Raw genomic sequence first — 13,567 nt, forward strand, 5'->3', positions numbered from 1 at the left:
AGTTGCACAATATTCAATACTTTACATTGATGCAAGTTTAATTGTTGTATGACGGCTCACATTGTAACCGACAGTATTTGACTGTGTATTGTAGGTGGACACACTCCGGTCAGAGCTGGAGAGCACATGGTCTGACAATGCCAAACTTCGCCATGAGAGCCAGCTGGTCATGACTAACGTCAATCATTGGATTAATGAACAAAAGTATGATTACACTCACATGTGTTTTTTTTATTATCATTCATTGAGTTTGCATGTGAAAAACTCAACAACTCAACAACATATCAATGTTTTCTGTCCGTTTTTTTCCAGTGATAGTGTGTGTGTGTCCGCAGTGTATTGCACTCCTACATTTACTTTAAGTGGTTTGCATTCAGTGTCCTCTTATTAGTGCTGCAAATTATACTGTTTAACTGGCAGGTCTTTATATCCTCATAAAAGTCTTATGTAGCGTGGTTTTAAAGTTACATTTCAGAAGTCTGTCTTATTTACCAGGGCTTCCAATGAGAGCCTCACTGCCCAGATGATGGCCCGAAACAAGGTGCTTCTCATCGTCACTAAGGAGAAAGAGTGAGTATTTATTTCTGAGGGGGAATTTGGTACACAAGTGAATATGTGTTTGTGTGTGGGCATCTGTGTGTGTGTCTCAATCCTCTGCACTAATCCTTACTAAAGATGAATAAAGAAAGGAGAAAAAGAGCTCAGCTAACCGCTGCACCTGTAAACTAGGTCACCTTTCCGACCAGAAGTGTTTGTTATCATAGCACGTGTGTGCGTGCATACACAGCAATGTTTTTCTCAGTGTGTGTTTTTTAGATGTATTATGTGTTTCTGTGCATGTGCTGGTGTGATTCAGGTGGACTCGCACCTGGCAGTCATCTGCATCTGCATGAATAGCACAAACACACAGACAGGGGCGTGACATATACTTCTTTCCAGTGATCAAAGTGGTCTTGCCAACTTTTGTCATCCCACCCCCCTGCAGTGCCATACCCTCAGCTTTGCCTCAGCTTTCCTCTCCTTACACTGAGTGTGTGTGTGTGTGTGTGTGTGTGTGTGTGTGTTTGTGATGGTAACCTGTAACATGTAACAGTCTTAATACACGTGAAACTCACAGGCTACATAAAATTGTGTTTCATATAACATTTCCTCCTTAATGCTCGAGACCTTCCTTGGGTATACAGAAGCATGATATTTCTACTTGCCCTCACTTTACATACAACTATTTCATGGTCTCATGTGTAGTATATTACTGCAATAAACATCTGAATAACAACTTGTTTTTAATAGTTCTTGATACTGAGAATTGGTGGCATAACAAAATATTGAAATAAATAGCCACAAGGGTAAGTGATAAATGGCTGTGAAAATATAGCATTTCATTATAATGGATCAGGATATTTGTGTGTGTTTGTGTGTCAGAGATAATGTCTGAACTGCTAGTGAAAGGCTGTTCTGGAAACAGAGAAACACAGGCAGCATTGCCATTGTGTGGCAGAATATTTTGTGTTCCATGTTAGCAAGAGTCTCTTGATGATAATAGGTGCCTGTCTCTCTCTGTGGCTGCCTATCTATGTATATTTCTCTGTTTAACTCTGCCTCTGCATCTCCCTGGCTTTCTCAGACATCTTCAGGAGGCTAATGACACATTGAAGGCGGAGGTAAAGAGACTGAAAGAAGTGGCGGATGAGAAGGAGAGAGACATGGAACGCTTCAAGGTGAACAAGTGCAGAGTGGAAAAGCAATGAAGTACAAATGGAGAGAGACAAAAGAGAGTCGATCACAAACAGGTTTGTTTTTCATTTTATAATTGTTTGCAGGCTCAGATCCGAGACCGTGGCATCCGGCAAGACGAGAGAACGTGAGTCGCCTGTGTGTGTGTGTGTGTGTGTGTGTGTGTGTGTGTGTGTGAGCATGCGTGACCGTACATAGAAATGCATACATTTGTGTGCATCCACCAGCTGATCAGAGTTTAGCATTCACATCCAACAAAAGCATTGCCCGCCATGTTTCGCTCTTTCACACACAATCTAGCCTGAACAAAGCTGATGATGATAATAACAGCTGGAGTGCCAAGTTGTGAATGAAACACCCTGTGGGCCCAGCCACCTGTGAGTGTGTATGTCTGTGTGTGTGTCTGTGTGTGTGCATGTTATGTCTCTTCTTCAATCTGAATATGTTATTCATGCTGGGCCTTTAACAATGATTACACTCCAATCAAGGGCCCATCCTCTCCTGCATGACACCCCCATGGCTGTCAAATAGCATTCATCAATAGAAGGAGATATATTTATTATGTTCATTAAGTCAATTAAAATGAATGTGGCACAGATGGGATTGCGTGTTGGATGGCAGTGAGGAAGGAGGGTGTGTGCGTGAGAGGGAGAGGGTGTTTGCAAGGGCACCTGCCTGCAGCTGTACTTGCCTCACCCCCAGTGTGACCCCCTAAGGTCTCCCTCATTAACAAGCCCACCACCCCCATACCCACCTCACCCCGTTTTACGCACAAGCACACATTCATGTTGCACACCCCCCCCCCCCAAACAAACCACCAGGCTCTGTTTCCAAAACGGATCAGATTTGTTTTGACTAGGGTAGGTTTCCAATGCTATTCAAAGCTGTCAGTCATTTTAATGATATCATTAAGGGGCCGCGACAGTAAGATGAATCGCTTTTCTTTGTCTTTCCCTCATAATTGCAAATGAGCAAGAGAGAGGGACAGAGCGAGAGAGGCAGTTCATATAGATGTATGCATAAGAGGGGTTTTGATTGAGCGAATATAATAACATGGAACCAGATAAAAACAGTGAATGAAAGCCTCTTCCATAGTGTCTCCTCATCCATTCTCTCTTTTTTCTCTCCTCTTTTCTTTATTATGAAGATTCCTAATTTATTTCATTTCATTATTGTATCCCCCCCTCACACACACAGGCAAACACACACACACACACTCACCTGCCCAAAATGTGATATGTATGAAAATCATATAACTATATAAGGCAACAGATATGTCATGATATGTGCGTGGCAGCCATATACATTCAGTGTATAAATCTCATTACCGGTGGCAAAGGGGATATCTTCACAATGTCTCCCACCTGTCACTATCACTGACAGCAATCAACACAGCGTGAGGGTTTTGTCATTAGATATGCCTTTATTAAAGAAATTTATTATGATTACATGGCCTTCTGTTCCAAAGCAGCTGGAGTGTCACGGCTTCACATTGTCGATGGCATTGTGTACCAGTAAGGTCCACAGAAAGGTGAGGAAAAGAGATTGGAGAAGATACGTATATATATATATATATAAATAAAAATAAAAAAAAAACTCACAGAAACAAGCCCAAGCTAAAAACAACTAAATACAAAAGGAGGTTCCTTATGAAAAATCATGTAAATCTTGCATTTTTATTGCTCATTTTCAGTTTTCGTGACATATAAAAATGGAAATCTAAGTCAAAATGGTAATGGGGGATTCATTTGCAACCTTACTGAACAACCATTATCCACCGTTGTTATTGCCCTCCAGCAAATCTGCCGCAATTGAAAACATAAAATATTATCACAGTTATAATAATGACAGTTGAGGAAACCACAAGGCCCATTTCCTTGTAAAAGGATGGAAAAATCTCCACGCATCAACCAACGTGAAGCTCAAACCTGTGCATGAACAGACAGGACAACTGGATCGGAACATAAAATCTGGTACACACGGTTAAGAGCTTTTTAATGAGGTGCATCACCTAATGTTGTGACACCAAGCATATCTTCATCAGAGTAAATCTTTGACTGTTCTCCAGATCTTAGCTTTCCACATCCATTTAGTAGCTGTTCTGGACCTTTCGGTTATATCGCATGAACCCCCTCAGCAGATGGAGTTTCCCAGTTGTCATGGAATTGCAGAAAATCCTTCTAATTGCACAATGAAGGCCGCACCTGAGGTAACTGTCTTCGTATCAATCATCAGCCCCATCAAAATCCCGCACATCACGGCCATGTTGTTCAATGTGCCTGTAGAAAGTCTGTCCAGGGAGCTATGTATGGCACGGTATGTTTTCCAGAGCCTTCATGTTGCATAAGAAGGAAGATGCCACTTGCTCTGCCTTTCCCTCCCTGTCTTCTGTTTAGAACTGTTTAAAATGAAGCGAAGCGCAAGAGGAAGGATGAGCTCTGACAACAGCTTTTACAACGCAAAAATGATATCTAGTGCCAAACATGGAGCAGGGTACATACCGTCAAGCGATGCACTTCTGTGGCTTCGCTCTGAAATCCAAATGCTATTTGAAAGCAGAGAAAATGCAAACAGTGCGTTTCTTGACAGCAATTATTCTCCAGTCTCAAATTCATTAGATGATTTGTTGTGAAAATCATTCACATATCACCTCAAATGATCTCAATTAATATCTGAAAAGTATCAAAATACCAGTGCACATTGAAATAGACTAGGTGATGGAAGCAGCAGGCTGATGCTGTTTGCTGTGACTGACACCAATGTGGGGGAAGTGCTCATAAAGCATCAGGCTTCATCAGTCGCACCACTAACAATGTGCTTCCAATTAAGCGCGCCCAGTGATCACAGCAGAGGATTTGTACAAACACAGAGAACCAAAGTGACAGAGAAACAGAAAGAGGATATACGAAGGCGGCTGTGTGAGAAGACAGTCAAGTCTAGCATAAAATTTGAGATGAGAGCAGTAAATAAGAAAGATGAGAGCAAGATTGGAGCAAAAGAAGACCCATGTAGTTTATTGCCTGGTTTAGAGAGCATGGCAGCTTGGCTTTGACACTAATGACTGTAATTATACACACACTGATTGGGTTAGGCCGCTAATTACACACATCCATGTTTGCGTGTAAACACAGGAACACATGTTTACACAGGCGTCGTGCCAAACACTCAGCGCATCGCTGCCTTCTCACATCGGGTGCATAAATCTCACACAGTTGTCTCAGCGGTGGTGATGTTTCATGATGTGCTGAAGACCACATTACTATCTAGGAAGGAGTTTAAATCATGTGAAGAATCTGCGGCGATTTGGATTTTATGGAGTTGGCTTGTGCTTAAAGTTAATGCCTCCTGTTTTTCCTTCCTTGAAGCAATAGAAACTCACGGAACTCATCTTTTAAAGGGCATTTACAATTTCAAAGATCAAAGGAAATTTCAGCATTTCTTCTTATTAACGCTCTTTGTATCATCATTATGGTGTGAAATTAAAAGATTTGGAAGGGTCAGTTGCAATTATGTTCAGTTTATGAATGTCATTTTCAGGAAATGAGGTTTCTTTAAAAAAATGCTTACATTTGCCACGCTTAATTAGTTAGTTGGTTAATAGGCAGTGATTCAGATGATGTTCTGTCAGTGGGTGTATGTATGGAAGTTTCTTAATTTGAATTAATTCATTTGTATGTATATACAGTACTACGCAAAGGTTTTTAGGCAGGTTTGAAGAATGCTTTCAAAAATATTAAAAATTTTCGTATTTATTTTTTATCAATTTACAAAATTCAAAGCAAAAATCTAAATCAAATCAATATTTGGCGTGACCACCAATTCTTCCAGGTACACACACAGTTTTTGAAGGAACTCAGCGCAGTCTGAACATCTAAACATCTTGGAGAATGAACCACAGATCCTCTGTGTATGTAGGCTGCCTCAAATCCTTCTGTCTCTCCATGTAATCACAGACAGACTGGATGATGTGGAGATCAGGGCTCTGTGGGGGCCACACCAACACTTCCAGGACTCCTTGTACTTCTTTATGCTGATGATAGTTCCTAATGACATTCGCTGTATGTTTGGGGTCGCTGTCCTGCTGCAGAATAAATTTGGGGCCAATCAGACGCCTCCCTGATGGTATTACATGATGGATTAGTATGTGCCTGTATTTCTCAGCACTGAGGACACCATTGATCCAGACCAAATCTCCAACTCCATTTGCAGAAATGCAGCCCCAAACTTGGCAGGAACCTCCACCATGCTTCACTGCCACCTGCAGACACTCATTATTGTACCGCTCTGCAGCCCTTCAGCGAACAAACTGCCTTCTGCTGCAGCCATATATTTCAAATTTTGACTCATCAGTCCAGAGCACCTGCTGCCATATATATATATATATAGTTGATTAGTTAATTAGTAGCTTGGATAGTAGTGGATCTGTAGCTGGATCTCTTCCGTGAAAAGTGCGGTGCTGCACATGAACAAATATTATTCATCAGTGGTTCACTGTAACTGTTTGTCTTTTTTTATTGTTTTTCATTCAGACTTTCAGCCATGTGCTGTAACTCACGGTTGCATCTTTTTCCATAGAAAAACCGAAGAGAAACTGTGGGGATAGTGCAGTGGATAGCATTTTTATTCATTGTCGCTGTCACTGCTGTTTATGTTGCTGTTATTGTCTCTTTGTTGAGGTTTACCATAGTTGGTTTGAAATACAAGGAAGCTGAATTGTCCCACTAATGAATCTCAAACTTTTCAGACAAAAATGTCAGTTCACATATTAGCAGCTCCCTCAAGTGTCTCCTCAGATCTTAAATGTTTAAAGTCATGGCTAATAGGGTCAAATGTTTGCGTGTGTGTGTTTGTGGGTTTGTGTGTATCTCAGCTCATCCACATCTACAGGAACAATAATGCCATTTATTAGCGCGTCGATGAACGTGCGCGTCTTCTCAACTGAAGCAAAACGGGACCGTCTTTCCATCCGCTGCTCTGATAGAAAATCCCAGCTTGCTCTTTTACAAGAAAATTAACATAGGGGAGGTACAGTGGTACTTTAATGGGCTAAGAAGTCTTCAATAAAGTATTTAGAAGGTTTTTTCCCGAATGCTAACTGGACAGGTTCACTGGGGCATGAAAGAAAGAGCGTAAAGCGGGGGCAGCAAGCTCTTCAGCCCGTACAGAGCACCATTATCCACCGTCGTTAATTTAATAGACATTCCTTAAGTCAGCCCTTGGTCTGAAGATAGCAGACCCTAACATTTGTTTGTCATTTCCCAAAACGTTTTTAATAAACAGTTAAAATCTTAAATGGCGTCTTGTACTCTTAATGTTCCCTGGCTGCGGTTGCGTTCGTTTTGTTTTTGTTTTTTTGTTTCAGTTTTATATGCGCTTTCATATATAATTTAATGATTTCTGGAACCCATTTGCTCACCCATCTTTGAGTTTAGTAATAAGTTATAATGAAGATGGTTATAATGAAGATGATGTGCGCCAACTTCTTTATGCCCCAGATTTCGAGGACATTTGATTGAAACTGTTTTGTCTTGCAAATGCATATCATTGTACAAAAATACGAGAGTTTAAAAGTTTACCATGACAGAAGCAAGTGTATATTTAATATGCTTTTTTATGGTGCACAGTTTCAAGCAGCAGCGTGAAAGTAACGCTTCTATTATTCTGTTTTCTTAAATCGCTACAGTGCAAAAATTTACTGTAATCTTAGACGTCAAAGTTGATTTCTTATTTATGTTTGTTTGTGTGTGTGTTTATGCTTGGGTTACAGCATTGAAAAGCAGGGTTGTGTTGCTCTAAACCTCAGAAAAATCGAGGACATGCAGACCAGACTGAGAAGTAACCTGGAGGCCATCGGAATGCTAAATCAACAAGTAAGAGCGTGCGCGCGCACACACACATCCACACACACACACACTTATACACGCACACACCAGGTCCTGGCAGTCCTTTTACCCGACAGATACAAACACACACCCACACAGCAGCCCACCTGCTGTTGAGCTCACACAGAAGAGGAAGCTTTCATGCGTCCAACTTCAAACACACACGCGCACTTACACACAGGCGCACACAGACATCCATTTCCTCTTCCTACGATAAAAGTGAAAAGTCGTCAGCGGGGTGGGGGTGTGTGTGCAGTGTGGGGAAGGGGGACAAATCGTATCGGGAAAAAGCAGTGACGTTTCTTTCCACTGGTAAATGATTTCCCTTTCATGAAACTGAGAGAGGGATGTATATCAATACAGCCGTGCTGATCTCTCCATGACAGCGTAGGGAAATGGCCTGCTGTGATAAAACAATGTGGGGGAAAAAACACAGAGGAATATTCTGAGGAAAAGCTGACATTTTTTACTGTGTTGAACTTCACAAGAGTCAACAAATCACCAAAGGAGAGACGAATCAAAAGTACTCCTCAGCCCCCTCAGTTCTCCAAAACTCTAGGGCCTGGGGAACGGCTCACCCGACTTTTGTTAGTCTGTGGAATGGCCCGCTGATTGACGGGGTACGACGAAAGCTGGTACTTGTTGAAGTTTTAATGTAGTGTTGTTTCAGTGAAAAGCATATGGCATTAGCTGCAGGTATGAGACGGGGGAAGATGGAGCACAGGAAGAGACAGACAGAGAGAAAGGGAGAGGTGTTGTTTAGCAGGTCAGGTGTGTAATAGCACCTCTTAATCTCTAGTGTGAATCATTACACATATCGATCCAACATGGACAGTCTGCACACACAAACATACAAGCACAGCTGCAGAGGATGGGATACAGACAGTTCATTTACACAAGGCACTGGACACACACTCACACACACTCACACACATACAGATATCGGTAAAGAAGCTGAGTGGAATGTCTCAGTTTATCTATGTGAAAGGCATTGGGTTATAAATCAGGCGTGTATCTCTGCTTTGGATCAGTCTTATTTACTCATAGTCACAAACCAGTTTGCTTATTCACTCACCCACTGGATATACAACACACACACACACACACACACACACACACACGACCGCGTGATTTCCATCCTACTGTCAAGCAAATTTCATGCAAACTTTTGAAATGTCATACAAAATTAGAAGCAAATTAAGTGATTTTCCATCATCTGGGATGAAGATGAACATCAGCGGAAAAAACAGAGATTCCTGCAAGACTTGATTAGCATTAGGCAAGCTGTGTTTGTGCTGTAGCCTCAGCTCATGTCCAGGTTGTTTCATGCATTCTTGCAAATATGAAAAGGAGATGCACGAGGCAATATTCCCGTGCGTGCCCTGCTACAAGCGGCTGCAGGGAGTGATGGACTGACAGATATTGCACAGTATTTCCAAATTTCAACTAACTTCTTTTGTACTGCTGCCAACAGGAGCCGGAACTCGATTTCAGAAATTACAGAACTTACCGAAACTTTTTTGCCGACATGAAGAAATTTGTTCTCAAAGTTTGCCGTCTCTATTCAGCTCAGTAATTTTCACAATTTTGCATTAAAACACTTGAATGGGAATCCAGCTTTACAAATGGAAAAAGTGCAAACACTCTCACGCACCAGCAATAAAGCACCGTGCCCCCCCCCCCCATGTCTTTCGGTCTGTCTCTTTCTTTTTCTCACCCCCCACTTCTACACATCCTTTTCATCCAACATATGCACACCAGTTCACCCGCTGTATGTGAAGGTTGAGGAGACAAGCTGTGATTTTTAATTTCACCCCCCTCCCTTGCAATTAGGAAAGCATCCAGAGCATCCAAAGACGAGGAAAATTAAACAGGTTCCCTTGAATATACGGTTAATTATAAATGTCAACCTCAGTGTTTTTCATCCAGAAATTCTATTGCTTTTGGCATAACCTAAAATCAACACGATGTTGGATGTTTGCCTGTTGAAGATAGCAAATACTCTTTAAGCGTCTTAGGATGGTTTTGACACATCGACATGTCGTTGGCTCTTTGAGGGTTAAGCCAAAGACCTCGCTATTTGTACTCATCAGATGTAATACATTTTCTCTGATTTATTGAGTGTGTGTGCACGTGCGCGTGCTTGGTGTCTGGAAGGGTAATGTTAGCAGAACCGTTCGGAAATGTGTCTGTCTCATCTCCGTTTGTGTTTTTATCCTCTCCCTAACACACACACACACACACACACACACAGACAGACACACACACTTACGCACACACATGGCCAGACATGTCGATGTGACATCATTCTTTAACCGCAGCTTTCACAGAGACACACACGCACACACAGTAAAAAAACAGATGTGGGTGAGTGCAACTGTCATTACCCAATGTGTTTTTTTTTTGTCTCTCCATCCTTTAAGTTCTTATTTTACTCTTCCTCATAGCTAAAAATACATAATTTCAAATCTTTTATTCTCTTTTATCTGGCTTATTACAATTTTTAGACTGGCACATTTTGCATATAATTACCATGCTGTACAACAAATGTAAATGCTATTATTTTTATGCATTTAAAGCCACTTTTTAACTCACACTCCTCCCAGCCTTTACCCAAATGTCCTTGTCAAAAAATAAAACACCCTCAATTTAGCTAGTCTGTAATTGTGTTTCAGGGAGCCCAATCATGTTCTGACGATGTGCGATTTGTTTTGTGTCACGGATGATTTTGTGTCAAATCGACCTTTAATGATCGCTCAAATTGGTTGTTTTCATGTAGAAATTTACACCGTCGCATGACTCCCACTTGCAACCATTTCAAACTTCCATTTCAGACCTCCTCGCAATTTTTTTCCATTTGCATTTCCGTTTCAACAGGCATGAAAGTAACTGTGAAAGATGAATAAAGCACGTAATGGGATGTCAGCTACTTCATCAACTTGATAGCTGTTGACTTTTGATGCTTGATGTTTATTGGTAACTTCAGATTAATTTTTTTTTTTTTTATTTGGTTGATTTAACTAAAGGAGTGTGATGTTTAAACTTTCTTGAAACTTCCCAAAAAAATTCCCTTCCCTTTCCCTTCTTCCCTCCTTCTTCAGTCTGTTTAACACATTCTTCCTTTCAAAAACGTTTTTATTCTCTTTGTCTGTACGTCTTCCTGTGGGAATATGTCTCTCTCAGTGTCTCTTCCTTTCTCTCTCTAGTTAAACGCCCTCAGCAGGGAGAATAAGCGGTTGCGTAGGCAGCTGGAGGAGGAGAGGTCCCTGCGTAGACGAGTGGAGCGGCCGCTCCCTCCTCCCCCCTCACAGCAGTGCTCCTCTGACCACCTCCCCCTCTCCCTCAGTGCCCGCCCATCTCCTCCCTCCTGCTCCCTGCCCTCATCCCTCCGCCCTCCTCATCCCCTGAGCCTGGATACAGCGACGGTGGACATTGATGGGATTCTAACCCAAACCATGCTGAGCGCAGCCGGGCCAGTGAGACCAGGTGAGTCCCGAGCTTTGGGTGAAGCGCTCTGGATTAGCCCGACGGCCTCTCGGGGAGATGCTTGGTCTAGGAGAAGAGGCAGGGACCGGACCAAATGAAGCCCCCTGAAGACTTTGACCTGTCATGACTTTTTGACCTCTAACTCCTCACCAGGGAATGTACTCAGTATGAGGTTAATGTCCTGCAGGCCAAAGTCATGTCCCAGGGTGCTTTTTGCCTGAGGGGGGGGTCCGGAACCAGTGAATGATGGAATTTCATCAAATCGTCAAAAAACACCTCTAAAATATCACTACTGCTATGCCTTGAAGACATTTTCCCATCAACACATTCACATTTTTAATAGATTTAAAAAAAAAAAGTTATTGATTGTATCCTTAAAATGTTGTAATACTCTAAGCAGTCATAGCTTATAACATTAGCAATTACTATTTCAAATAATTATCCAGCAACAAAACTGCAGCACTAAGCACTAAAATATTTTTTGTCTCTGCACTTATTTGAGATTCCAACAGTTCTGATGAACTGTATTTGATTTCATTCAACATAAACAACATAAACAGGCAAATGAACTAAACAGAACAAGTGACTAACTAACAGTTCGTTAGTGTTGATGAATGTGTCGCACACTGGAGAAGAGCCCTGTGTTGGATAAATGAGGGACGGCACATCATCAGTATCCACAGACATACATCAGATGTTGATGTGAATGGCTTTACACAGTCTGTGATTAAGCGGCAGCTGTGCGCCATGTGTCCTGCTTCTACTGCGGCGAATGTGGCCGCGTGTCTCTATGCGATAGTACATTATGTGTCTTTGTGCTTCTGTCTCTCCGCGAGTGCCTGTGGGCGGGGGTGTGCTCTTGTGTGTGGTTGACTACATTAGATGTTTACTACCATAGATGTTTTGTATTTAGTTTTATACTTAAAGAACTATTTATTGATTGATTTCTCTGTGGCTATGTGTGAGTCCCCCCTGCGTTGTAAAGGCAAAAAAATAAAAACATATACATTTGTAAGCGGTCTTACATTTCTCCCCATTTTTTTTTTCATCCATCAATATTCCAACAGCGTTTATTTCTATCAGCTGGATGTGTGTGACAACAGGCCAGTGTTGCTACCTGTTAAAATTGCATAGTAGGCATTCTTAAAGTTTGACATGACTGCTGAGACATACACAGATGTTAACACAGATAACAACAGGTAACAAGTGTGCTAAGCAGTAAGACCATTTTGTAAATAATCTAAAATGTGGTTTTTGAGAATGGACGATTTTTCAGTAATTCTGTAATTTGCGCTCTCTTTAATGACCAAAATGTAATTTCAGTTGTAAAATATTCAATATAGTTATTTATTTAGGACATTCTGGTATTTATTGAGAACATTTTACATACCACACAAATTAAAACCCCTCCCTACCTCCCTGTAAATAGTGTGCAATTCATGTGCTATTGGTTTCGTACTAAGGTTTCGCACGTACTAAAAAGTCTCACATAGTGTTTTAGTGCCCTAAATAGGATTTTAGTGAAGAGTTTTGGCTAACTTCAACCAAGACAACAACTTATCCAACTAGCTAGTTAATTATTTGAAGATGTTGATAAAGTTGTTAACGCTTCACTGAAAGTTTCCTGTAAAGCTGCAGGGGTGACGTCCTCTCCAGTGCCAAAATTTGGCACCAATAGTTATAGCACCAAATGAAAATGACTTTGGAAATGTAATAGTTATGTAATACAGATTGCTATTAACCCATTAAAATGTGCTTGGGGATTATTTTGATTACTTCATCAAGTTAATGTAACTTATTATATTTGATTACTTTTCTCTAAAAATGTTTTGAACTATTTAGTAAAGCATACATTTGAACCAGGCAGTGTAAATCTCACAGTCTGCTTGTGCTGATTACTGTCATTTGTTTATTAAAAATTCTTTAATATAACTTGAATTAAGATGGGAATGTTTTGGTTTCAAAGGCTCCTTGGTCCATGTTTCAAGATGGGTCGGCATCACTGCAGACTCCTAATGCCTTTTATGTGAGCTGGTCCTCACCCCGGGGACACGACACAGGCTGTGGTCAACACTGGGAGTGGTGGAGGGAGAGGAGGGCATCCCTCCCTGCAGGGAGAGAGGACGCAGTGAACACTAAGTTCACGGCCACAGGAAGTGGCAAGAACCTGGTGAGGGGTGCTGTAAAGCTCATGACCCAAGCCGCCTTCACTCCATTCTTTCTAAGCCAAGATGGAGCCGGTCAAAGTGCACCAGCAGAGAGGAAGCCAGGGAAGGGTCCTATGAGGGGGTCCTCCCACACCAAGTGGCCATCCCCAGCGTACTGAGGTGAATCCCCCTGGCAGACTGCACAGATCAATGTTGCACTCATATTTTTCCTTACGGCTTTTCTCACCTGCATTGTCCACAATTATGCCAAAAGACGGCGTTCCTGCACTGCGAACAGTACGAGTGTGGTACCCAGCC

The 13,567-nt window shown here is 41.6% G+C and overlaps 1 protein-coding gene across 1 annotated transcript in view; it reads left to right on the forward strand.

Annotated features, from left to right (window-relative positions):
• The window catches only part of LOC139221412 (trichohyalin-like), a 90,682-nt gene extending 79,482 nt beyond the window's left edge, over window positions 1-11,200 (forward strand). Inside the window, 6 exon segments of the mRNA XM_070853340.1 lie at window positions 95-204; window positions 496-570; window positions 1,625-1,718; window positions 1,821-1,861; window positions 7,502-7,604; window positions 10,823-11,200. Coding sequence (XP_070709441.1) covers window positions 95-204; window positions 496-570; window positions 1,625-1,718; window positions 1,821-1,861; window positions 7,502-7,604; window positions 10,823-11,200 — 801 coding nt within the window.
• Window positions 11,201-13,567: the final 2,367 nt, after the last annotated feature.

Source organism: Pempheris klunzingeri, chromosome 21 (genome assembly GCF_042242105.1).
Source record: "Pempheris klunzingeri isolate RE-2024b chromosome 21, fPemKlu1.hap1, whole genome shotgun sequence".
NCBI classification, from domain to species: domain Eukaryota; kingdom Metazoa; phylum Chordata; class Actinopteri; order Acropomatiformes; family Pempheridae; genus Pempheris; species Pempheris klunzingeri.